The sequence below is a fragment of the Cheilinus undulatus genome, linkage group 5, assembly GCF_018320785.1.
Source record: "Cheilinus undulatus linkage group 5, ASM1832078v1, whole genome shotgun sequence".
Lineage (NCBI taxonomy): Eukaryota > Metazoa > Chordata > Actinopteri > Labriformes > Labridae > Cheilinus > Cheilinus undulatus.
In genome coordinates this window covers 27157946-27184876 of record NC_054869.1, presented here as the reverse complement: position 1 = coordinate 27184876, position 26931 = coordinate 27157946, and the positions used below count along the sequence as shown (strand labels likewise).

Here is a 26931-nt window from a genome sequence, read left to right as displayed (position 1 = left end):
CTAGTTTGACAGACAGGCGGAAATAAAGTTGCCTCGTGCCTTTGAGTGTCCGCTGGAGGATGTGCATTTGAAGAAGGTATTTTCATCAAAAAATAACCACTACTGGGTATCTCGTAAGTGCCCCGTGCTAAATTGAGGTTGCCAAATCCTGGCTAAATAACCAGATATTTCTTTCACAATGCTTCTTTAAATAACAAGTGCTGATGAAGTAAATGACCAACAATCCCTCACCTTTTTTCCCTTGGCAAATCATTAAACATGTATGGACTGAGTCATCCCGATTCCGTTGCAACTTCAGCGACAGCATGTCAGTGAGCCACCTAGATGTATACATTACAATGCTGCCATCTGCTGTTGGATTTGAGTGCTGGCTTTGATTCTAAAAAGTACAATTATGCATTAATAAAGGTTACATCAAAAGCCACGAGTAGGATGTAGCTACAAGGAGGTAGTGTTCACATGAAACTATCATGAAGACACAACTGTGTTTTTCTTTACATATTTTCCCTTTTTTAGTCTTTCTCTACCTTTTTAACTTTAAAAGTTAAATGGATAGTTGTTTTTAAACATTACATAGGCTATGACCACTAAAACGCACTGCCTCAGGTGCTTGAGTACATTTGTATTTTGCAGTTCTATAACTATTGCTGTATTCATGCAAGGAAATAAGTTAATTGATAAAATACCTTACTGAGTCATTTAGTGGAAAACAAAATGAAGCATTTGCATTCAAGCTGGGAGTTTAACATTTTAATGAATTTACTGTATAGCATAATCGTACATTAACAGAGAAAGGCCTTATTTTAGTCTTATGGGCACCTTCACAAATTTAACCACTTGCATCCTGTTCATGGAAAAAGTTCCTCTGAGTCATATATGTCCAGTAATCACATTTATATACCCTACCCCTGAATAAAACTGGTCAAACCTCAGTCCATTTTAAACCTGCATTCTTGTTTAGCAGGTCAGACCTTAGCCATTAGGCCACCTTGTCCTCTGACTTCACCTTGAAGATGAGTTACTGGGGGTCACAGCACTCATAGAGGTGCCATAAACTACAGTTTGCTCTCTTTATATCTTACATTGTCTTACTTTTTTTTAGTATGGGCTTTGTCTGATGCTACAGTTAAAAAAAAAAAAGAAACAATCACAATCATCACCATAATGACCAAATGAAAACAGAATTTTAGAAATGTTTGCAAAAGTATTAAAAAATAATAATAAGCATATTTCACCCTGACATAAGTATTCAGCCCCTTTGCAAAAACACTTGAAAATTTAGCTCAGGTGCCTCCCATTTCTTTTTATCTTTGCTGAGATGTTTCTATACCTTGATGGAGTCCATCTGTGGTAAATTGATCGGACATGATTTGGAAAGGCACACGCCCCTCTATAGAAGGCCACACAACTGACAATGTACATCACAGTAAAACCAAGCCATGAGGTAAAACAACTGCCTGCAGAGCTCAGAGACAAAATTGTTGCGAGGCACAGACCTGGGGAAGTCTACAAAAAAAAATCAGCTGCACTGAAAGTTCTCAAGAGCACAGTGGCCTCCATAATTCTCGAATAGAAGAACTTTGGCACATCCAGAACCAGGAGATCCAGAGATCCAATGTAGCATTGGGACAAAGTTCCAGAAAAACAAATATCACTGCAGCCTTCCACTGATATGAGCTTATGGCAGAGTGGCAGCATGGAACCCTCTCCGTAGTAGGTAATAGACTAAAACCCCATTGGAATTTGCAAGAAAAAAGCTCTATTTAAAAGCTAAGTGGGGTCTTTTTTCACCTCTCTTTAAGCCCTTCTCCCCTGATTGCTTAATTTGGCTGGATGACCAGCTCTTGGAAGAGTCCTGGTTCTTCCATTGTGGAGGCCACCGTGCTCTTGGGCACTGTAAGTGCAACCCTTTTTTTTTGTAGCCTTCCCAGATCTGTGCTTTGCAACAATCCTGTCTCTGAGCTCTAGAGGTCTGTGCTTTTCATAATCATGCCTAATCAGTTTAATTTATCACCGGTGGACTCTAAACTCGACATAGAAACATCTCAGCAAAAATTACGAGAAACAGGAGGAAACTGAGCTAAACTTCAAATGTTTTTGCAAAGGTCTGAGTACTTATGTCAATGTGATATTTTAGTTTTCTATATTTTATACATTTGCAAACATTTCTAAAATTCTATTTTCACTTTGTCATGGAGTACTGAGAGTAGATTAATGAGAAAAAAAAACTTTTTTAACTGTAGAATCAGGCTGCAACATAACAACAAAGAACAAAGTGACAGGGGTCTGAATACTTCCGGAATGCAATGTAGATGTCATGGACTGAGTGGTATCCTAACCTAAACTTTTACTCCAAGGTCTTCTAAACAATCATAAATCATTTCTGGAAGATTACAAAAACCCAAAACAAGTCTGCTGCTGAGCCACATATAAAAGTGTAGGGAAGCACACACATTTTACTGATCATATAGCCTACATGGGGGGGCTTTCTTGAAAGACAAAACTTTTCTGTTGACCATAAGTCCCCACAAGTGTTTAAAAAAGTTAGTTAGTGGACAGTGTCAAAAATGTGAGATGTCAGTCTCACCTAAAGTTATGCTACTGTATTTTCAAAGATGCAATAGCCTACCCAAGTGTTCTAAACAGTTTTTGAGAAACATCAATCTTACAGAAGAGAGCATTCTTAAAGATCAACCATGTTTGTCTGAGATACTGGTATTAGAAATAAGCCATGCAGTTATTGGGAATGCTTTGAACTGTATTAGCCTACACCTCCTGCAGCAAAGTGCTTTTGGCCTTCCACTGTAGATCGCCCATAGAAGACTAAAATCCTTTTGGTATTCTGTCATGGGCGATCTACATCTTTGATCTACTGTAACTGGTTACTCTGTATAATTTCACATGCATATAATGCCCGTTAACCTTGCAAAGCAGATGGATACGCCCGTTTGCTTGTTTTTCACTGGAGAATCCAGCGGATGTGTGAAACAATTCCATCCGGTGTGTCAGATTAAATGCCTGTACCACTGCCCTGCAGAGGCCAAATGCACCGCGCCAGCGGTTCTTACATCCCATACGTCAGGCCATGGCGCGGCTCTTTGGGCAGCGGGGCCCCCTCACCGCGGGGACTGCGGGGGTATATTTTATGGCCCAGATCTGATGTTATATTTTGTTTCAAACAGGTTGTCTGTTAATCCAAATTATATAATTTTACTCATTTTAATTCTTGAAAAATTCCAGATTTACATATTATAATTGTCTCAATATAAACCCTGATTTTATTGCTAAACTAAAGCAGTACTTGGATATGTAAACAGCAGCAAAACTTTTCAATATTTTTGAGAAGATAAATTTGATTTGAGATCTTGAAGAGTTCATCAATTACTGAATTCGCCTACCGGGTTATTCGTTGTTCACACTTAATATCACACGATATTTTTGTACATTTTATGCTGTTATGATTGCGGTACCTCTTTCAGTGTACGCAAAAAAAGTTCATGGAAAGCAAACCGATTGCGAGCCAAAATAAGGAACCGCTAAAGCTTGGGAAATTTGCCTGTTTACATGTTGTTTTATAATGTTTTAATTGTATCTCAAAAATACTCTGGTTTCTAGACGCTGCTTATTTTCTTTGCCACCTCGTGTTAAAATGTAAAAAATAACGGATTTATTGTGTTTATTTTTATATTTACGAGGTAATACTGCAGAAATTGTATACAGGCGCAATCCCAGCCACCTCGATGCTTAGAGGTCCTGCCAATTGTAGGCGCTGTTCCAAGCAAGCTGCAAAACACAAATCCATTGTTTATTTTGTGTTTGTTTACATTTCCTCTGTGGACAAATGGCTTCGACTTTACTATCACCTATGGTGGATTATTACAACGATGAAGAAGAACTTGATAGCGTGGATGAAGACGACGATCGAAGTTTCAGGGGACGAGATTCGGAAGAAGGTAACGTAACGGATTGGCCAAAACTCAGGCTCGGTCTACTTGTTGGAGAGGAAGCGAGCAATTATTGCAGAAATATTTCTAAATCCAGGACTCACTTTATCTCGCTATTAAAATATTAAATTAGAGTACAAGCGCAGTTTCCCTCTTAAGTGTGGCGCACATTTTATAGAACCTCCCAAAGCAATCACTGACTGCTTCCGATGGTGGGAGGCTAGCAGTAGCCACACGTTATTAGCCTGCTAGCTCAATAATACGTTAGCTCACGGCGGTTCACCATCATCGGCAAAGTTGTTGCCGTATTAAACAGCGAATGGGCTGCTGATTTAGTCGCCTTAAACGTCTAACACTGGGTAAACGTCTTTATTATGTGCAGTTAACTGAGTCCATGGGTTACAGTGTCATATGAACAATGGTATTTGTTTACGTGCCAACTAGCTAACGTAATGTTGCGATACACATCAACCCGCTTACACCACATTACTTGTGAGAATTGTTATAGGAGTAGCAGCATACAAATTACAATGTTTGCAATATCATTGAGACCGCATTTGTTCATTTTTATTTCAAATTGCGTTACCACATTGTTCGTATATTGGCTAATGTTAGCCACGCAGCGCTAGCTCCTAGTATTGACAGGTCGGCAGGGAAGCGAACCCTTGCGTGCTGTGTCCACTGCACTGCCCTTTTTACTCTATTCAGTGAGACAGGACGGGTTGCAGTGGAAGAAAAGAAAGACGAGAGAACAAGGAGATGACAGCTCTACAAGGTTGGCTAGTTTTGTGATATTGATTTCTAAACGCACAACAAGATACGTTTCTTGTGCTTCGGAGGTTTTGACGGCTCTGTACGTGTTAAACTACTTGGGCTGGAGTCGGGTCACTCTTTAAACTACAGGCTGAGCTAACTAATGCTAACACTTAAATGCTAACCGAAAATGAAAGCTGCTGATTCAGCTCTAATCGCTGGGCCTTGTCTCTTTCATTTGTCCGGTGTTGAATGGAAAGCTGACTGACCTTACTAGGGTCTGTCGGTGCCAATAAACTTCTTCAAAGTTTGCCACATCGCGTTAGCATGGACATGTTAGCTTTGTTTGGAGAGAGGTGTGCTGACATCAAGGTAGCCCAAGACTGGTTAATCCCACCATGCGGCAAATGCTTGCCAGTCAGAGTATTTAATATTATCTTGATCGCTATTTTATATGCTTTGTATTAGTCTCCAAACCTTCACTTTGCCTTCATGAACTCTTTCCTGATCTCGAGACTAGTGTATATTGTATGATCTTTCCTGGTACAATTGGATGCTCCTTACTTTCACAATCTAACACACAGGGGAGCATTCCTAAGCAGGGTGTTAACCATTACCTTACCGGTGCCACGTCCTTTAGCCCTACTGCCGTCTGTCAGGTCTTGGTTACAATGTTAAAAAATAGAGAGAAAACTTAGATATCATATCCAGGTACAAAATTCAAAAATGATAAAAGTGAAATTTACTTCTTACTATAAGTCTAGATACAGTTTGTGAAATTTGGGGGAATTCTCCTCCTGTGTTACCCCTTTTTCCAGACACTGAAGATGCCAGTGAAACAGACCTTGCCAAGCATGACGAGGATGACTATGTTGAAATCAAAGAACAGTAAGTGTTACGCCACTCATGAATCAGCTGCATTGACCTAAAATAAATCAGTGAAGGTGAAACTTTTGAATGTATGCCTGCTGTACCCAGTGACCCTGAGTAAGATATTTTAAGCTCTGGTTTATTATTTCATTGCAGAATGTACCAAGACAAACTGGCCTCTCTGAAACGACAGTTGCAGCAATTACAAGAAGGTATTCACTTTGTTCTTTTTGACTGAAACTTGAATAACTGCTGCTGAAGTGGGAAAAGGACTCATTTGAGACTTCTGAAGGACACAGACATTAACTTGCTTACTCATAATGGTTGTGGTTTGGGATTACATCATCAGGTAGTTAAAGCTTGTTTCAGAGGCAGCCATCATCACTGCCTTAAAACCATTTTAAATGAGTGATTACTGATCTCAAGCATAACTCTTATTTTACTGTTTAGTCTGACTGTTTACTGAAATTGACCATCTCAACACTGTCTGGGTGGGCTGTTTTAAAGTACTGTAGCCCGTGTGTCACATGAGCTCTTGATTTCTCAGACTGATGTTGACAGACATGTTGGGAGCACTTTGTTAACTCTAATGTGGACTCAGTGTTAGTCTAATTTGGTATGGACTTGGTGATGGAAGGTGATGAAAGCAGCAAGTCTGGTGAGCTGTCTGAAAACATTGACAGATTTAAAAGAAAAAGCTTGTGATGGAGTTAAGAATGAAGTTGCTCTAGCCACACAACCATGTAAATCACCATTAAACAGTAATAAAAAATGTTATTTCATACATCTGATCTTTTTGTTGATGACATCACCTCACAGGTACGCTGCAGGAATATCAGAAGAGGATGAAGAAGTTAGATCAGCAGTACAAAGAGAGACTTCGAAATGCAGGCAAGTTGAGGCATATTAGAGAACAAACACACTTCTGTTTAACTTTAAATGCATCTGCAGCAGCTGCGATGGAGGTTAGTGCTGGGCAATAACTCGAGTTTCAGTTTCACTCCTGATTTTTTACACAGTCTAATGATGCCTTAAAACAAATGACAGAAATGGTTCTACTTATTTTTGATTGTCCCACTTTTCTCATTATAGATAAATTATATAAATACCAAATATTGTCTCAATAACAGTACAATTTCATTTGATTTCATACACATTTAGTATCATATTCAAGATTAAAGTACTGGTATTATGAAGGCCATTTTGGGTACAAAACGTGAGCATCAGTGGTGTGAATGCATGCCCGTGCACATGTCGTTTTGTAGTATGAACAGCAAAGCTGGTCCACCAATGGTGTGAATAATGCTATGTTGATACTTTTCCAAGTTAGGCTGATTGATTTGGAAAAATGATCTAATTGCATTTTTTTTTTTTTTTTACATTGTGATTGCGATTTAATATGCAAGTATTTTTTAAGTTTCTCATCTGATTTATTTTTCAACAAACACAAGCAATGAATGATTCTGTGTTATAAACAACACAGTACTAGATTAACTAAAATATCTGCAAATTTGATATAAATTGTTGTATTGAAGGGAATTATTTTGATTAAGAAAAACATACAAAAATAAAGAAATTAAGATTTTTTTGGAAACTATGTAAAAAATTACACAAGAATTTTTGCATGATCTGTAGAGCATAACACCTCTGCTGTAAAAGTTGTGTTAAACTGATGTTTTAACACATATATCAGGTTAAAGAAATATTGCTCTCTCTGTGATTTGAAAATTGCAGCAGGCCATATTGCACTTACATCAAAATTTCAATTAATTGCTCAGCCCTATTTCCAAGAAAGATGAGAACTACCTGATGTTTAAATTAAAGTTGTTTATGTTCTATGGAGAATGCATTAGCAATGACTGAAATTAGTTTTGGCATGTAGGGAATTTTGGTTTGCTTTCTTGCTAATGCATGGTTCAATCTGTCATCTGACTGCTGTCCACAGATTTGTATTACACCGACTTAAGAATGTTTGTTTAGTATTGCTACAACTTTTCTTACTACTTTGCAATAAGAGCAATCTTGTATCTTGCACATCTTACAGCTGCTATACCCCAGGAACACCTTTCATTGATGGATAGGGAGCGATAAGGCTGGGGTATCAATGAAATTTCCCCTATTTAAGATATTGTGTTTAATAAATGTACAGAAAAAGCAGTCAAGTTTATTTTAGGGCGCACTCACACTAGGCCATCCGTACTGTGCCATATTCTAACCGTCCTAAAGCCTTTTTGACCCCTCTCCTGTCCCCCCTTTGGCACGCACTCACACTGCTCAATGCATCCAGGCCTGAGCACAGATACGTCACACGTCGACGTCATCACATGAAGCATCCACCATTGATGAATTTATATGTGTTGATGACTCATTATGCATAAGTATTATTTTTATATAATAGCAACCGATTTATACGATATCTGATCTGACACCGGGGTTATTTCACCTGACCTGGGATCAGTAGCTACGTTAACTATTCATAGTCCAGTGAGGAGAGGGAGAAAGTGGTTCATAACGGAGAGTTCGCTCACAGCATACAATCTGGAGCCTGATCAGAGTTCTAAGCACTTCTGCTGAATGAAACCTGGACTTTGTAACTCGTATGAGCCCCTACAGTCAATCTTCTGCATGTCCGTGTACTATCTGAATCCCCCTGGCATTCCTTTATGCTCCATGAACCATGCCATCTCTCTGCGTAATTTTGGATGACATTCAGTGCTGCACCTAACAAGCTCTCTCCCAAACAAGAAAGCTAATGCTTTCTATTCGCCTCGTAAGTCAGATCTCGGAACTGGGAATGACGTCATGTTCATCTGAAAAAACGTATTTCCTAGTTGTTTGAGTTCTTTTTGTCACAACCACGATGAGTTGGAAAAACGATGGATGTCGGTCTTGCATTTGCCAGTCATTGTTTTTAGCAAAATTGACCATTTACTAGCCAAAGAGCAAATAAAACAATACATTGCACTGTACTTTATGCATTACAAGACTATTGCTACAGACTACAGGCAACCGCAGGGTAGTGCTGTGCCTACAATTTCTAAAGATAAAGTTCCAAAAACAGGTCAAAACCACAGCTTTTATTACACTTCATGCTTTGTGCCACTATATTGTGTCGTCTGTGTGCTCTGTGAAAGAACGAGTTGTAAATACGACTTCGGGAGACATTCCAAATGCCAACTCTGGCCGGAAGTTGGAAAACAAGTTGGAATACGAGTTACGACGACAAATCGAACGCAGCATAAATATGTTGTTGAAATGCTGTGGCAAAAATACTAATACTGCAGCTGAATATATATGAATGTCAATTAATTTCAATTTGACTCAACTTATTATTTATGTGTGTTTATTTAGCACTTCATAACTCATCTTTAGCTTAACTGCTGGGTGACTCAGCTGATTTCATGGAGATTGCAAACTTCTGTCACTGAGCTGAAAATTCTTTTATTATAACAGTAAATGAAAAGAATTTCGACAGAGAAGAACATTGTTCTGTTTTTTTTTTTTTTTTTCTTGACTCCATTTTTTGTGTGTGATCAGAGTTTTCCTTTTCCTGGCTTAAAAAAATTGATGTGTTTTTTCTTTTTTTTCCTTTTTTTTTTTTTTTTGAAATAAAATTACTATTTTGCTTTTGTCCAGAATTCACTGCAAGGACAAGTCCATCGTGTTCTGTGGTAATAAACCCTCAAAAGTGGAGTTTAGTGATTGCTGTGACAAATGATGGATAATAAGCTAACAAAAACATTTTAGATGGGTAAAAACTGTGAGACATGCATTCTCTGGGAACATAGGGAACATAATTTCCTCCTCTTTAGAAAGTTCATAGATGTGTTTGAAAGTTGTTAATAGTATACTTAACTTACCAGTGTTTCTCTCCCCTTTACAGATCTGTTTCTCCAGCTTGAGGTGAATATAATCATTTTATGGACTGTTGCTTCCTTTTTTTTAGTATACTAGAAGAACCTTTTCCTTTTTCATTTCCTGTTTTGAATTCTCTGCAGACCGAGCAGGTGGAGAGGAACTACATCAAGGAGAAGAAGGCAGCGGTGAAAGAGTTTGACGACAAAAAGGTTGAACTGAAGGAAAACCTAATTGCAGAGCTTGAGGAGAAGAAGAAGATGATTGAGAACGAAAAACTAACAATGGAGCTTACAGGCGGTAAGGGAGTCAGAGCAGGATTATTAATCAGGGACTAAGCAGAAGAGAAAAAAAAAATAGCTTTAAAAGTATGTGGGTGGAAGTGTGAGTTTTCCCTCCTCATATTTTAATATTAAGCTGTCTGATTAAAGCCGGACTTTTTCAGAACATTCAGTTTGAGAATTCTTCACATTTATACTGTGTTTTAACAAAATTGTTTTGCTCTGGGAAAAATTGCATTGTATGATGTCACTATTAGTGCTCAGTTTGTCATTATTGTGTCGTATACAGACTCGATGGAGGTAAAACCTATTATGACTCGGAAGCTGAGGAGACGTCCAAATGACCCAGTTCCAATCCCAGACAAGCGGCGAAAACCTGCACCAGATATCCTTTACTGGCTGTCTCTGATTGGCCAAAGTTTGTCACTGGCATTGTTCAGCTGTCCACATCAGCTTCTGTCATTATCCATATTGCTATGTTGAAAACAAAGTCTGCCTTGACTCTTCAAACCTCAGCTAAATTATTTGTTAACAGATGAACAAATAATGGAAGATCTAAGAACACTTAATAAGGTAATACTTTTTTTTTTAATCCCAGTTTTATTTATTTTATTTTATTATACCTCGCTGAGATAAAAAAAAAAACTTTTCAAGATTGTCTTGGCCAAGATAGCTAGCAGCACACTTATGTACAAGCATAATAGCAAAGGAAAAAACAAGAAATAAATAATATATTTGTTAAAACTGGACAAGAGTCATGAAAACCCCAAAGATCAAAAAGAACATCTACAAACAGATGTGTCTGCCTCCAAATCTTCTTGTTTTTTGCTTTTCTTCTTGAAAGCGTCCAGTGAGACCAAGTTATGAAGTTTGAGGTCCTTTTGTACTCCATTCCAGCAAATTTAAACACCTTTTTCCCAAGTTCCGTTCTGACCCTTGGGACAGACCATAAGAGAGCATCTGAGAACGAATAAGGGGGTTCCAGAGCTCCTCTGATTGATGTAGGTTAGAGGATGTGAAGGAAGAAGATGGAGGATTGCCAGTGTTTTAGGCTACATGTAGACAAAGAAGACTATCCCACACATTCATACGGGTGAGGGCTTTTAAGTTAGTGATGAACCTCAAAGTTTCATGATACAGCATCCAGAGCATGTAGACTGAGACAAGGCGTGTGCATAAAAAACATCAGCATACTCCAACTCTGACATAAAAGTTGCAGCAACCAGTCTCTTTTTGGACTCAAAAGAAAGGTGGGATTCTGAAATCCTGAAATCCTGAAATAGAAACCTAGTTTCAGTCTTAGCCTTTTTAGCAGCTGCTGAATGTGAGGAATTAAAGATGGATTCATCAATCGAAAGGCCAAGATATCTGTTGCTAGAGACAGTTAATCTGTGTGCCTTGGAAAATGATGACTCAGGACAGGTTCTGCAGCTGTTTTGACTTAACGTTTGAAAAAAACTTTTTTTGTCTGCATTTAAAACAAGTTTTATGCATGTCCTGACTAAATTTGCTCTTTTGTAATTTTTCACCTTCTTTCTCTTACAGCTAAAGTCACCAAAACGACCAGGTATGATGATGATGCTCATTTCCTGCAATTAAGTTATTTGTTGAGTTGGATATTAAATTTGATATTGTTATGCCTATATGCTGAATATTAAACTTCAATCAGCAGCTGGTTAGCTTAAGGTTAATGGTTAACCTGTTGTATTGTTTGGCAGTATTCAGCAGTACTTTGTGTTAGAGATGCTCAAATAGCACCCTTGCCTTTTGAGTTTTACTCACCATTCCTTCATCATAGCAGGCCAACTGCTTGCATGGAGGTCTTTTGTTGATGTAGTAGAGTATTAAAACCATCACAGTTGGAAGGAGGTTGCAAAGAACTGCAGAAAAATGTTGAAACGACAGCAGAATTTTTTAACGTGAGGAGTCTCACTTCAGCGCATTTAAAGTAGTAACCTACAAGTGGATATCTGTCTTTGGTAATCAGATGGGAACTAATTATATATGAATATCATAATTATTTTTTTTTAAAAAAGAAAAGGAATTTGGGAGATATACTTGGGTAGCTATAGAGACATAGGTTGCTCATCAAAGTGTAGTCTTTGTGTGGGAAACATTGCTGGTATGGACAATAGGTAAAGAAATCTGGTTTGTTTATTGACAAGGTGTTATTTTAAGTTTATTTTCACTTATTTTTAGCAAAAAAGTTATGTCAAGTTTGACAGGGATGGTTCAGTTTATTTGATGAGGGATTGTATGCAGTATTTGTCAGAAGAAAGTGAATTACCCTCAGGAGAGACCAGTCAGCTTGGCCCTTCTATTGAGAAACCTGCCAGAGTAGTGGGACAGAAGCAAGGCTATGCAATCAGGGCAGCTTATACAAAGTAATCTACGTAATTTTAAAGATATTCCAAGCTAGACACCAAGTGTAACTGTAGGCTAAATATGGGTCTAATGTTGCTGTCACAAAGCACTATTTTTTGATCACACCACGTTCCTTCACCTTCACCACATTCAGCTGTTCAGGTCTGTTGGCTCTGAAAGAAACAACAGGTACAACCAAACTAAGTAATGATGATGATGTGCTTTTTACCGTGAATATGAGAGAATGCCTTTGTGAAATGGAGTACACAGAGGAAAAGCTTCTGAGCAAGGAAACCTAGAGAGAGAGAGAGGGGATGAACTTATTTTGTCATTGAGGGACAAGAATAAACTTTCTGTTGACATTTGGCTCATAAAAAACCTACTTAAAGAAATAAAAAAGGACAGTTTTGGAAATCAGCAGAAACTTCAGGAAGTCTCCCATTAAAGAGATTGCCTAACATAAAACACGCATACCAACGTTATTATAATCAATTTCTTATTCTTTCGAAAAAAATGAAAAATTCGATGTTACTCAAAGAGCGGGTAGGTAGACTTATATATATATATATATATATGGTTAATTATATGATAATTGTTAGTTTTATTGTATACAGGTGTGAGAAAGTGTTGCTTACCAGATGTTTCTTCGTTGTCAGTGTCTCCCTCATCTCCAGAACACATCCCCTCAGCTCCCATGGAGAACCCTTCACAGCGTTATGAAGCTCGTATCGAGGAAGGGAAACTTTACTATGATAAAAGATGGTAAGATTTATTTATTTATTTTAAAGTTGCGTCAATAAATCATATACAGATCAAATAGGAAAATAATTACAATCCTAAGAATGAAACAAGACAAAACAGGAGTTCTGAAAACAGCATGCTTTGCAAGGGGCATTGCAAACTTGGAAGGGTACCATTTACAGCTTTTCCCCCTTATGATATGAAATTCATCAGTGAAACCAAAACATTGGTTCTGAATTGAAATCAAGTAGTAAACAGCTGAGATAGGTGGAGCTGAGCAGTGCAGGGCCCCGTTCCTCGTACGTGGTTCAAATAATCAGAGCTAATGTCCTTTTAGCCTGATTCAATTAACGAGATGATTAAAGGCTGGCTAAGTCCGTTCCTCCATGGCTGAATCGTGCTAAATCAGTGACGTTAATTTGAACCAGACATGAGTGATCAGGATACTTGCGCATGCCTGTTCTACATAGAAAGGGAGCAGTGTAGATCACAGAATTCGCGATTGTCTGTCATAATTCATGGCGAATAATAAGGAAAGCACAACATTTTTCACACAAACAGAGCAGCAAACAATCATGGAGGAGTTTGAAAATTACAAAAACATTGTAACTGTGAAATCCAACACCTCGGCTGCAGCGAAGGCGAGACATGCAGTTTGGTAAAGGATTGTGGACAAGTTAAATGCGCAAGTAAGGAATATGTAGGCCTATAGTTATGCATTGCTGTGTAAGGCTATAGCCTAGGCTATTAATTTAAATGTGTGTTTACCGTAACCTCGTCTAATGATATGAGCAACAGATGTTTTGCCTCCCTTAAGAGCTGCCGTAGTTGTTGGAGCATGCGCAGTGTTTATGAGCCTGATGAGCTGTAAGCTTACAGACAACCATACCTGTAAGATTTGAATGAATGAATTTACCGTTATTAAAGTATTTCTCTTCAAGTAAACCTGGCGTATTAATGAAGAACCCACTATACAAACATGACACCTCGTAGCCTAATGACCTAGATTAATTACTTTCTGTTAATGAACCTTGTGTATTTTCTAAAAGTACTAGAAAGCATACTAATTTGAGGCAATTTTTTTATATACCCTATAGGCCCAGCTGTTTTTATATTTATATATTGTGCACTTTTTCTCTTCTTATCACTTCATATAAAACAAACCCAAATGTCAAGCAAACTTGGGAACAAGTTAAAATAAAACAGAAGAACATTATTCAGTGTGGTAAGGGAATATCATTTGCTCCATGGTGTTGAATTAGAAATGTTCCTTCTATATGCCACTCGCAAAAAAACGCAATCCTACACAAAGTCTTGGTCTCTCAGGAATGGAGCTTCCTCTTTTTTTTTTCTTTTGGCGGGTGTGTCTTAAGATCCAGCTTCTTGAAATAAACCTGCCCTGGAGCAGGTTTAAGTTTACTGATCTGTTGCTATAGTGATTTAGCTGTACCTGCTTCGAGGAACGGAACAAGCCTGACGTGACGTCAGGTTATCCTGAAATTATCCAGGTAACTGAGTTAGCCAGGTACGAGGAACGAGGCCCTGGTCTCTACTTGCCATATTGTTATTGTTTTGATTGAGAGCTCCCAGCGGTGTAATTTACATACTGTATGTTTTAAACAAACACAGCACTAAGAAAATGTTGACCACTTATCGGTTGCATAAAGTATAGATGTCATTTTAGGAACATTATTTTGGTTAGTTTGGACATTATGTTTTTACTAGTGAAAGTTGCCCTGTCGTCCCAGATGTGCAAGCAAATGATGACAAAACTTGAGTTCCATACTGACAAGTTTCAAGATAATTTTGAGTATTGAATTTAAACCATAATTTGCAGCAGAACTTGGAATTGACTGGGTCAACAGGCCACTGGAACCTAAAGTTCCTAGGAGGAACTCCAGGGTTGTGCTGATTTGGGTGATCAATTTGGTCAGTCACACTAACTGCTAAAACTTCTCAGAGGAGCTTTAAAAATAATTAAGATCACAACACATCCTAGATGGCATCACTATCCTGCTGTCCAGATTTTTTATAAAGGAGTAAAGCAGTCCTCTGTTTGCCTGCTTTTTACCAGGCTTGGCAGTAGCTTGTCCTGCCACTAGATGGCCACATTGTCATAGCTGTGATGGTGCTGGTTGGGACAAAAGGACATTTTAAAACCTCTCTAATGGATGCCCCCCTCATACTTTTTGAGCTACAGATGAGCATATTTTCAGTTGCCATTAAATAAGTGATTGTGCTTGATGCCGACATAAACATTCAGAAAAGGTGTCTACATTACAACTTGTACTTTAATCTACTTTGATGCAGAGATAAAGTATTAAAATCAATGATCAGACTCAGCTCTGATGTCCTTCTGTGTGAGAGCAGAACACTGAAGCAGAGATGTGTCTGAACACAAGGTCAGGTGAAGAGATGATAAAAATGAGTATTCTGTTTAAGTAGCTGCTGTTCTTGACATAGACATTTACAAAAAAAGAAAAAAAGGGGTGTGTGGTTTTCCATCAGAACTTGGTTTCATTAATTCTTTCAGAAAGAAGACACCACCATCACCGGAGAGCCCTCTCGAAGGGCTGCAGGGAAACATGTTATTATACTTCAGTGCGCCTTTGATGATCAAAATGCTTTTTTGTCAGTTTCTTCCCCTGGGTCGGCTTTGTCCTCTGATAGTTCGCAGCCATTAAAAAAATTACAGACGTTTTGTTTTGACTTTCCACTCGAGTTATCTATTTAGAGCCATCTCAGGAGGAAAGCAGTTTGTTCATCTGGGTGAAATTATAGATAATGAACGCCTCTCCTGTCTGCTCTTCTGCCCGTCCCTCAGTGCTCACCTTGAATGCTGAATTAACGCTGTTATTGTTGCTGACAGGTACCATAAGAGCCAGGCCATCTATCTGGAGTCTAAGGACAACACAAAGATTAGCTGTGTCATCAGCTCAGTGGGGACCAATGAGGTGAGCTTTAGTTTATATTCATTTCCTTTTGCATGTATTACTAGTAGGACTGTCAAAGTTAACTCGTTAATAACGCGAGTTAATGCAGATAAGGCGGAAGTTATTCGCTCTCACTGTCAACGTGAATGTGACGAGTCACCAGGAGTTCATAGAGTGTGAAATACCCTGGACCACTCGCTGGCCGAGCACACCGCCAAAGCAGAGAGCCGCCCCCCTAGCCAAAGGCAGACCATGCTGGATTATTTACAACGGACACTCAGACAACTCTGCAGACAGGGATGGACTAATTGTCTGGCATACGGGGCTTTGTCCCAGTGAGCCGACGCATTTTGGGGCTGCTATGATTTTTTTATTTATGTATTTACGTTATGCACCAGCTCCATAAAGCTGCTTCCCCCCCTTCAAGCTGACTGGCCCAATCACTTCTTCTAAAGGTCTGTTTACCCTTCTCCCATCCCTACTAAGCTCCAGCTTGAAACTGAAAGTGTGCGCAAAAAAATCGCCTGGAAAAAATCTGTACATAAATGTAAAATTTAAGAAAACTTTCAATAAAAATGCTGCAAAAGTTGCAAAGGCTCTGCAGTCCCTGTAGGAGAGGGTCTGACGCTGGTGATTACAGCTGCATCATGTGGAGGAGTAGGAAAGGAGCAGAGCAGGGAAGGCTGGTGTGTGACAGGGGAGCAGAGGTGTTAAAAGTGAGCCTGAGAGTGAAGCAGTGAATAAACTCATATAATCATAAAATAGGTTAAACATAATTAGAGTCTTTTAGAGACTAGAATTATGAGATCAAAGTACAAATATAATGCGATCTATTTTAAGTTTGTAGCACTGTATACTGTATATATTTATCAGATCCACCTTCACAAATATATTGGCTGTGTTATCGTGTTATTTTATGCTTCCATGCAAGCCGCCAATCAAAGCCTGACAAGCCACATATGGCTCGCGAGCCGCACAATAAGTAACTGTGATCTAAAGAATGAAGACGTGATGAAGTCCTCTTACAACTCCTTAAAGGTTGTCTACTCCATTTTACGTTGAAAGTCCTGAATTCAGACTTTATCCCTATATACCAGTAGCCCTATGCCAATATTTTTACATCAAGTCTGTGTACTCCTATAATAACAACAATAATAAATGTATTTATAAAGTGCTTTCAAAGTGCTGGATAGATTTAAAAGAGTAAAAGTACAAAAAAACAATTAATAGTTGAGTAAAATGTTCCCTGTGGGTGGATTGCTATTATACTGATGTCACAGTTGCATTAATATGTTGTCCTATTCAGCATATCTTCCTTTTTTTAAACTTCTAGAAGTCTGAATTTTGACACTTAATTGTGGTATTATTCAGTAATGTTACATTAAGGTCAGTATCTCCATCTGTTATGGCTTGTTGGGCATGTTAGCTTTCCGCATATTTTTGGAACATTCAGTATCTTTGAGCTAAACTACAAATTCTTTTTTTTTTTTGTTACCTCCGCGATGTGATCGGGTGGGTTTGTTTGTTAGTTTGTTAGCAACATAACTCAAAAAGTTGTGGACAGATTTTGATGAAGTTTTCAGGAAATGTCAGAAATGGCATAAGGAAGAAATGATTAGATTTTGGGACTGATCCGGATCACCGTCTGGATCCAGGAATTTTTTAAAGGATTCTTCACTATTGGGAGATAGGGCTAATGGCGGAGGTCTGCGCACCCTGAGTGTTTATCTAGTTAATAATTTGGGTTGTTGCCATGAACAAACATTTGCAAAAAGAAAGCATTTCTCTTTACTGTTGTTGATAAGTCTATTTAAATCTTAAAAAATATTCCCGTTTGGCACTTTAAGGACAGATTACAAAAAGGTGCAATTAATTTGTGATTAACTTGCAATTAATTGTGAATTAACTATGGAAGTTGTGAGATAAATTGCGATTAAAATTTTTAATCTATTGACAGCCCTCATTACTAGCTTTACTGCATTCCAGATAAACTGGTGAGATTCTGTGTTTTCTTTTTGTGTTATATCCCATGAAAAGACCAGTGATTGATTTCTAAAACAGCCTGAGTTGGTGTCTTTGTATTTCTCTGTGCTGTTCAGTTGCATTTTGGTCCAAAAAGACATTAAAAACCCATCACTGCAATCATCACCACTGCACTGAAAAACATCTTCTTTTCAGTTCCTCAAAAACACTTATTTATTTTGGCTCAGTAGGACTCACATCAGTGTGCTGCTGTAAAATCTCACCACAACAATAAAAGGATCTAAAGCAGACAGTGGTGTCCAATGAAAGCACAATTTACCTGTTTTAGTAAGATTTGCTACACCATACATAAAGATGCACATGCATGCAATGCACAGCTGTATTAGAGAATTGCTTCTCTTAGTTGATAACATATTTCATTTTGATTGATTTTTTTTTTGCAGGGCAGCAACTTCAAAAAGCTTTTGATTTGCCTTTGATACTACCTAAAATGAAGGGAATCACAAGTATTTCAGCTTGCATATAGATTCCATTTCTCACATGTAAAAATATCAGTTTGCTTTGCGTGAAGGAGTAGCTCCATTCCCCAGAAAAAAACACACAGGCGTTGCTGTGTCGCCACTCTGAAATGATTAAAGCTATATGGCAAAATTTCTGTTTTGTTATGACAGAAAAAAAATATCGCACGCAGCTAATCCCATGCAGTTATAAAATACCTGTGATTCTAGCAAGGGAAAAAAAACCCTGTCCAGAGCTAGCAGTTTTGCAGTGCTTTTAAGGGAAAATCCCACATGTGACATTGTGTCAAGTATGCAAGCCACAGTTAAGCCTTATGAGAAGGGTGAATGTCATCCCCTGCTGGACAAATCACTGCACTGCATGTCCATCATTCCAGAAAAGGGAGACCAATTTTTAATTTTTTCCTCAACATTTTGATACGTTTTTTTAAAATGCACTTCTGAAATTTTTTGAAAATGTCAGGATGACTGCTTCTGAAACCTTTTGGAGTTGCTTTTTCACACATGCGACTCACCACGGGAGACTTCCCTGTCAGACTGGAGAGGGAAATCTCAGGAGGAAAGTGATTACAAAAAAAGCAACCTGGGAGTGGCAGTCAAAGCAACAGAGATTGACACTTAAATGAGATTTTTTTGGGGCATTTTATAAAACCTTTTTGTTATTTTAATTCAACACATTCACAACATCAACAAAAGAATGAAGAGCACACTGAAGAAGAGAAAACTTAATGAAGTTGTTTAATTTTATTTATGGAGTTTAATATAGACAGGTTCATTCGATTTTTTTTTTGTAAATGAAAAATCCAAAAAACAAGAAACAAGCTGTTTTGCATTTACCATTCAAAAATAGGTTAGCAAAACGTGACCCTTTTCACCTGTTCAGTAGTAACATGAGTATCCAAACACGATTAATAAAAAACAAACCGTTTAAAATTTTCTGCCTCTTGTTTTTTCTTAATTTTGTTTTCCAGAAAGAAATTATTGAATCTAAAGAAAGCTTATTTTTGAAAAATCAGAAAATGATTTTTAACTTTTTGTGTAACATGATGGAGGTGTTACACTCAGGAAACATTGACATGCTCAGTGTTTTTTTTTTTATAAATGGGTGCTGGCCTATATGCTCTGTCTGTTACGGTAAGCGGTGAGCACTCTGGTGAGGGGCACATAGTTCACTGTGTGCTTTTCTGAGCATGCCTGCACTATGTCACACAAACTGGGTAAAAAAGTTACAGCCCTAGTGATCCATTTTTCGATGTTCTTTCTTTAAGTTGAACATAAAAACAAGATGAAAAGCAAACCATTTTCCATTTATGTTTTTGGAAAACAACATTGAATCCGAACATTTTCTGCTGCTTTCTCACATCATTTCAGTCCGACTTCATGCCGCCGCCTGACTGGTGGCTGTCAGGAATTCTCCAGTATAGTTAGAACAATTTGGCTGTTTGTGTCCTTTGCAGAGCTTTATAACAGTGTTTGCATTTTAGATCATAACAGGGTTAGTAGCTTATGGCTGACAAAAATTTTTTATAATGATAATTACATACTCCTTTATTGTGTCTTTTAAGAATCAGCTTAAGAAGTCAAAATCATAAAGTATCTCCACTTTGTTTTTTTGTTAAAAAGTGAAAATATCTGTGTGTTCTCCAGATTTGGGTGAGGAAGACAAGCGACAGTACAAAGATGAGGATCTACCTGGGGCAGCTGCAGAGGGGAGCATTTGTCATCCGTCGACGGTCGGCTGCGTGAACCATTGTCCCACCCTTCCTCACCCAACTGCCATCTGTTAATTTATCCATCTATTCACCCTCTTGTTCATCTATTTGGTGCTTCTCAGTTGAGTTTTACTTGTGGCCTCTTAGTCTTTAACATGCAAACCTTCCCACACAACACAAGCAAACACACACGTGCAGTATTCCCATCAGAGTGAATCAGTTTTCCCACATAAACCAATTATGACTGTTTTCCAGCAGTATTTGTCACTGTGTGGCATGTGTGTGAAGGCAGTACAGAAGTATGGATTTTTTTTTCCCCTTGCTGTCAACACGACTCATTTCTACATCCTGCAGCCTTATTTACATTTATCTTTCAGTTATTTTTTTGAACATTTTATGCTCTCCCACAGAAATCCTCTACATGCCTTTAGAACTGTCTGACTGACTTAAAACGAGGCTCTGAAAAACAGATGAGAATTGTCTGCAAGTTTGCCTGAGCATCATAAATTTCTTCCTGAAGTAACTCAGAAAAAGTCGTATACTGTCATCGAGAAAAAGAGGCTGCTTCTATGCTGATGGTAACTGTTCAAAACTATGTATGAATTTATTTGAAAAACAAAAAAAAGTATTTTGAGGATTTTATGTTTTCTTATTTTATGTGATGCCCTCCATGTGGGAATGATATGCACAAGTTCATTTGTATGTGGAGTATTAAGTTGACTGTTGATTTGTACTGTGTTCCATTTTATTAAAAATATCTTTGTTTTAATAATTTGATGTTAAGATTAATTTCTTTCATAGTATGAGAGCCACTAGAAATTACACATGTGGACAAAATTGTTGGTACCCCTCTGTTAATGAAAGAAAAACCCACAATGGTCACAGAAATAACTTGAATCTGACAAAAGTGATAATAAATAAAAATTAATTGAAAATTAACCAATGAAAATCAGACATTGCTTTTGAATTGTGGTTCAACAGAATTATTTTAAAAAACAAACTCATGAAACAGGCCTGGACAAAAATGATGGTACTCTTAACTTAATATTTTGTTTCACAACCTTTTGAGGCAATCACTGCAACCAAATGATTTCTGTAACTTTCAATGAGACTTCTGCACCTCTCAGCAGGTATTTTTGCCCACTCCTCATGAGCAAACTGCTCCAGTTGTCTCAGGTTTGAAGGGTGCCTTCCCCAAACGGCATGTTTCAGCTCCTTCCACAGATGTTCAATAGGATTTAGATCAGGGCTCATAGAAGGCCACTTCAGAATAGTCCAATGTTTTTCTCTTAGCCGTTCTTGGGTGTTTTTAGCTGTGTGTTTTGGGTCATCCTGTTGCAAGACCCATGACCTGCGACTGAGACCAAGCTTTCTGACACTGGGCAGCACATTTCTCTCTTGAATACCTTGATAGTTTTGAGATTTCATTGTACCCTGCACGGATTCAAGACACCCTGTGCCAGATGCAGCAAAGCAGCCCCAGAACATAACAGAGCCTTCTCCATGTTTCACAGTAGGGACAGTGTTCTTTTCTTAGTATGCTTCATTTTTGCGTCTGTGAACATAGAGCTGATATGCCTTGCCATAAAGTTCCAGTTTTGTCTCATCTGTCCATAGGACATTCTCCCAGAAGCTTTGTGGCTTGTCAACATGCAGTTTGGCAAATTCCAGTCTCGCTTTTTATGATTTTTTTTCAGCAGTGTCCTCCTTGGTCGTCTCCCATGAAGTCCACTTTGGCTCAAACAATGACGGAGGGTGCGATCTGACACTGATGTACCTTGACCTTGGAGTTCACCTTTAATGTCATTGGAGGTTGCTCTGGGCTCCTTTGTTGCCATTCGTATTATCCGTCTCTTCAATTTGACATCAGTTTTCCTCCTGCAGCCACATCCAGGGAGGTTGGCTACAGTCCCGTGGATCTTAAATTTCTGAATAATATGTGCAACTGTAGTCATAGGAACATCAAGCTGCTTGGAGATGGTCTTATAGCCTTTACCTTTAACATGCTTGTCTATAATTTTCTTTCTAATCTCCTGAGACAACTCTCTCCTTCGCTTCCTCTGGTCCATGTTTAGTGTGGTACACACCATGTCACCAAACAGCACAGTGACTACTTGTCACCCTTTGAATAGGCCGACTGATTACAGGTTTGTAGACACCTGTGATGCTAATTAAAGGACACACCTTGGTTGAACATGTCCCTATGGTCACATTATTTTCAGTCTTTTCAAGGGGTACCATCATTTTTGTCCAGGCCTGTTTCATGAGTTTGTTTTTTAAAATAATTCTGTTGAACCACAATTCAAAAGCAATGTCTGATTTTCATTGGTTAATTTTCAATGAATTTTTATCTATTATTCAAGTTATTTCTGTGACCATTGTGGGTTTTTCTTTCATTAACAGAGGGGTACCAACAATTTTGTGTGTAATTAAAATCAAACTGCTCACAACATGCAATGTTAAATCCAGACTGGTAAGGCACTGCTGAAGTCATATCAACATATGGAAAAAGTAGACAACTATTGCACTCATGTAAAAGTACAGTTACCCTGGCTAAAATTTACTTAAAAGGAACCCTACATGATCAGACAAATTCATCTTGTTGGATAGAAATATGTAACTCTAGTATGTATTAGGGGTGTTAGAAAATATCGGTACACTGATAAATCATGATATTTCGCGGCACAATACTGTATCGATATTTTAAAATGCAGTACGATATTTTTTTAATTAATAATTCACTTCGTTGGTGCGGTAGTTTGTGGTGTAATTTCACCCCCTGACCGCCAGCTGGCTGCAGGCAGTTGATTCTTCCCTCTTAGCTTAGACAACAAGATAACAGACTTCCAGTATGCATTGGTGGCATCACAGTTCCACAGCGCTCCTCCCTGTTGCTATGCAGTAACGGTTACTGGCAGTCAGTGTTAGGGCTGCATCTCAGAAAAGTAGCACATCTCATACTTAGGAGAATTTTAAAATTTGAGGTCTCTTCTATTTTTTTATTTGCACCTCAAGCTAGTTATCTGTCCATCTAGACAGGAAATTGATAAATGCTGAGCCATATTCACCTTGTTGTAGCAAATATTTACATCCACATCGGTAGAATGTGTTTGAAATCTGTTTCTTGATGAACCAAATGAGGCCACAAACTAAAATGCGTCCGTTTAATGAAGTTGTTCCCCAAACTTCTACTCTTTATAAAGCTTTCTGTTTCCACACCGTTCAGGTAAAGATAAACACAGAAAAAAAACACTTCTGGTTTTTGGCTTTTCAAAGTAAAAGTCCACTTTAGCATTTGTCTGGAGAAACTATGGGAGAAACTCCCTTTGTATGTACGGTGCTTAAAAAATTTATTAGACCACCACCCAAAGTAAGGTTTATGCTACAGCTGCCCTAAATTAACCGCATTCGTAATTACCAAAATCATTTTTTCATGTTTCTGCAATGGTTAATACACCAATATGTAGAAGCGCTTGAACCGAAATGATATTTTTAGTACTAAAATATAATTATTATTGTTATTCATGAATTTTCAAATTTACTGATTTACAAAAAAACTGAAAAAATAGTAAAGGACATTATTATTTTTTGATTAGTATGTCAAATTATGGTTATTTACTTGCATTCCTGAACAGAAAAATTAGTTCTAGTGCTTGAATGTTGTGTTTCATTAATTTCTGACTTCTCAGAGAAGCCCAGTGAGCCAGCTCAAATTTGGGTATCAAAAGGTGAAAGCACTGTACATACTGCTTTTATTTTGAAAAGCTCATGGTACGCTTCCATTATACACTGAATCCAGTCACTTGGAGGGGGGTTTATTGAGGTAAAATGAAGGAGGAATGACTGAGCTTTGACAGCAGGGAGACAAAACTAACACGCAGCAAACGTGTGTCTGGTATGAAAGCTGTTACGGCAGCAACAGCTGCAAGCAGAAAAGCCATCTAAAAAACGGTTGCTGCCTAGCAACGGCGAGGAGCACTGTGGCACTGTGACGTCACAGTACCATCATGGACCAAAGGTGGCCTCTTGGTGATAGTGAAGCAGATAAGTGAAATAATGGTTCAAATGGTGATACAAGCATGAAATTTGGAACATGTACTCTTCAAAGCCTACTTTAAAAACAACAACAACAAAAAAACAAACAAACAAATAAAAAAACGCTGGCCATACAAAAATCCAAGATGACGACCATTTTCCAGGATGGCTGACACATCACACCGAGCCCCAACGTAATGGGTTAGAAATTTAAGAAATAAAAACCCACAATTGTCCAAGTATAGGTTTTTGGACATTAAAATGGCAAGTGAAGGTAATTTTGTCCATGGCAGTTGCATATTAGACTTAAAAAAAAGATGGCGTCCAAGATGGCTGCTGCAAAAGACAAATTTCGCCATATCTCAGCTACTAATACAATACAGTTCAATAACTATCTTTCCCTGAAGGGAAATTTGTTTGTCTGGATTCTCACCTTTTTATGGTAGAATTATATAGTCTTATTGCTGATGGTATGAAAGATCTTCTGTATCTTTCTCTCCTGCAGCGAAGAGAGAGGAGATAGTAAAAGAGATAGACAAATGATTTTTGTGTCTAATCCTACCTTTTTCTGGTCAGAGAATCTAATGGACTTGTTCCAATAACCATAAAGGCTACCTTTACAGCTGCGTCAATAATGGCATTAAGGATGTCTGCCATGAAACATATATTTTCATTTAAAAATATTGCCTATTTTGTTTGATCCTGTCTTCCAGAGATATTTATCCAACTACAAAAAAATACACAGATCTATGCATATCCTGGCTTAGAACCCATATTTTCAAGGTTAGATGATGCATAGGAAAACTTCATAAAAACCTTACAATTTTACATTCATTCAAAGATTTTGTTAGCTGGCCAAAGTTCAGCAATGGTACACTGTTCATTTCATCATACTTCTTATGGATGTCAAAGTAATCAAGAACGTCTCAGACACAACCGGCAATGATCTTTGTAGTCAAGAATGTGGCATAGATTTATTGGTTAATGTAACCCTTTACAAATAGCGTAGGTCCCAAGAAAAAAAAACAAAAACAAAACGAAACAAAAAACAGAGCCCTATAATAATTCTTATTTTTTATCCTACTAGTCATGGATGTCAAAAGTAATTAGGAATGCTTCGGTAAGAACCAGCAATGACCTTTGTAGTCAAGAATGTTGCATTGCATTGATTTATAGGTTAATGTAACCCTTTAGGGTGATGAAATAATTTTCATGTGAATTAAATAGTGTCCCATGTTTGCCAGGCAGTTTTCTTTTCCTTGTTGCGGAAGGCTGACACAGTGTCACTTAAGTCCCGTGTGATCTGTACACCACCCGAGTAACTACATGAGCACTCATGTAGAGCCCCCTTACCCTTGGCTCGGCTCTCCCGTGCTGGCATGCCCTGTCAATTCAGGTGTGGCTATCTAACTATATCTAATAACTAACAACTACTGTTTACTAGCTAATTGATATGGGGCTGTTAGACAGCATTTGGGGCACTAAACTAAACTATACTACAACTACTAGTCTACTACTACAGTATTAGGAAAGCTAGATCAGCTGACACTGAACCCCATGCTGAGTTACACAGCAGCGAGTTTTTTTTTTTAGTTCATTTGAGAGTTACAAATATCTATCCAACAAGATGAACTTGTCTGATCATGCAGGGTTCCTTTTAAGTAAAAGTATTTGTCAATAAATCTACTCAAGTAAATTTAAAAAGTTTCTGATTGAAACCCCACAGCTATTTTAGACAAGGTACTTTCAAGTAAGTTTGCCAACAAGTTACAAATGTTAACTGTAGCTTAGCTGATAACCAGCTACTATACAGTACTTACTTTGCTTGTTCTAGTGCTAATAACCCATAACTATTTTGGACAAGGCATTAGAAATCCTGATGATGAAGGTAGCATATAGGTTGCATTCCTGGTTACCATCATAAACTCATGTCCAATATGCACATTAATGAGTCTGCCAGAAAGTTGCGAGACTTGTGTGGTTATTTGCTAACTCGCTCCCATACAGCAGTTTCTGGATCTTTTTAGTGATAATAAAAAAGATAAATGGAAATGAGCTGTAAAGACTAGTATAACTAAACTTAAGTGAAATGGTTGTGGGCTTAAGGTTTGACAGTCAGTTTACTGTGTGATTGTAAAGCCTTAAAAAATAGAACAGAAACTCTAAACATCCATAGGCTACATTTTACTGTATTCCATACTCTGATAACTTAATTCCGTTTTTTCAGGATCTCTATAATCCAATTTATAGTAAAACCAGGGTTGCTTTCTTAACTCAAGATTTTCAAGAAAAAAAGAAATTAGGACTTCCTGTTGTCACAGGAAAATGACAAGCTTAAAATGAAACTGACTCCTGCTTTTAAGACACAGATCACAACTCTTGACTGTTTGTTAGGGAGAAGTTAGACATTTGAAAAAACATTCTCAATGTAACATGTTTACACATCTGAAATTATTCATTTAAGTATAAGGTTTCAGAAAAATATTTGAATTCCTCTTTTTATGGTGGCCATGTGATCTGTAGGAGGCTGTTTTTCCACATCACATTGGTTTGCCAGCCTCTCTGCAATAAATCTGACCGAGTCACCTCACAGTTCCACGCCTCTCACACAGGTGCTCTCATCCATCCCTCAACTTTGTAAACAGCTGAATTATTTGACATTCAGTGCAGGTCTCCACCAGCCAAGCATCCTGTCGCTTGCCTCTTGTGTGTCCTATCACTTTAACCGGATGGCATGTTTCACTCCGCCTGACTTAATGACACAGGCTGACAAGGAGGGCAATTACTGTTTTCCCATGCTGCACAAAATGCAGGGCTCATCTCAAAGGGTTTGTTGTGCAGAAGCCATCAGGAGTGATTGCTCAGTCTCCTGTGAAGGCATGAAATGAGCTGATAGTGACTGGGATGCTAGCCTGAGCCTTCATTGTATCCTATGTCTTGCT

General features: G+C 38.1%; 1 protein-coding gene across 3 annotated transcripts; it reads left to right on the top strand.

Annotated features, from left to right (window-relative positions):
* Window positions 1-3742: 3742 nt before the first annotated feature.
* Window positions 3743-20726, top strand: suds3 (SDS3 homolog, SIN3A corepressor complex component). 3 transcript variants are annotated; one of them, XM_041788054.1, is made up of 12 exons: window positions 3743-3953; window positions 5516-5585; window positions 5724-5779; window positions 6387-6458; window positions 9451-9470; window positions 9566-9722; window positions 9993-10088; window positions 10215-10276; window positions 11249-11270; window positions 12724-12829; window positions 15678-15762; window positions 19890-20726. In XM_041788054.1, exons 1-12 carry the CDS (start codon window positions 3842-3844, stop codon window positions 19986-19988), a joined length of 957 nt encoding a protein of 318 aa, XP_041643988.1. In that variant the 5' UTR covers window positions 3743-3841; the 3' UTR covers window positions 19989-20726. The 3 variants fall into 3 exon arrangements, with proteins under 3 accessions (XP_041643988.1, XP_041643990.1, XP_041643989.1); XM_041788056.1 differs by lacking the exon at window positions 3743-3953 and adding an exon at window positions 4046-4303; XM_041788055.1 differs by lacking the exon at window positions 3743-3953 and adding an exon at window positions 4347-4719.
* The last annotated feature ends 6205 nt before the right edge of the window (window positions 20727-26931 follow it).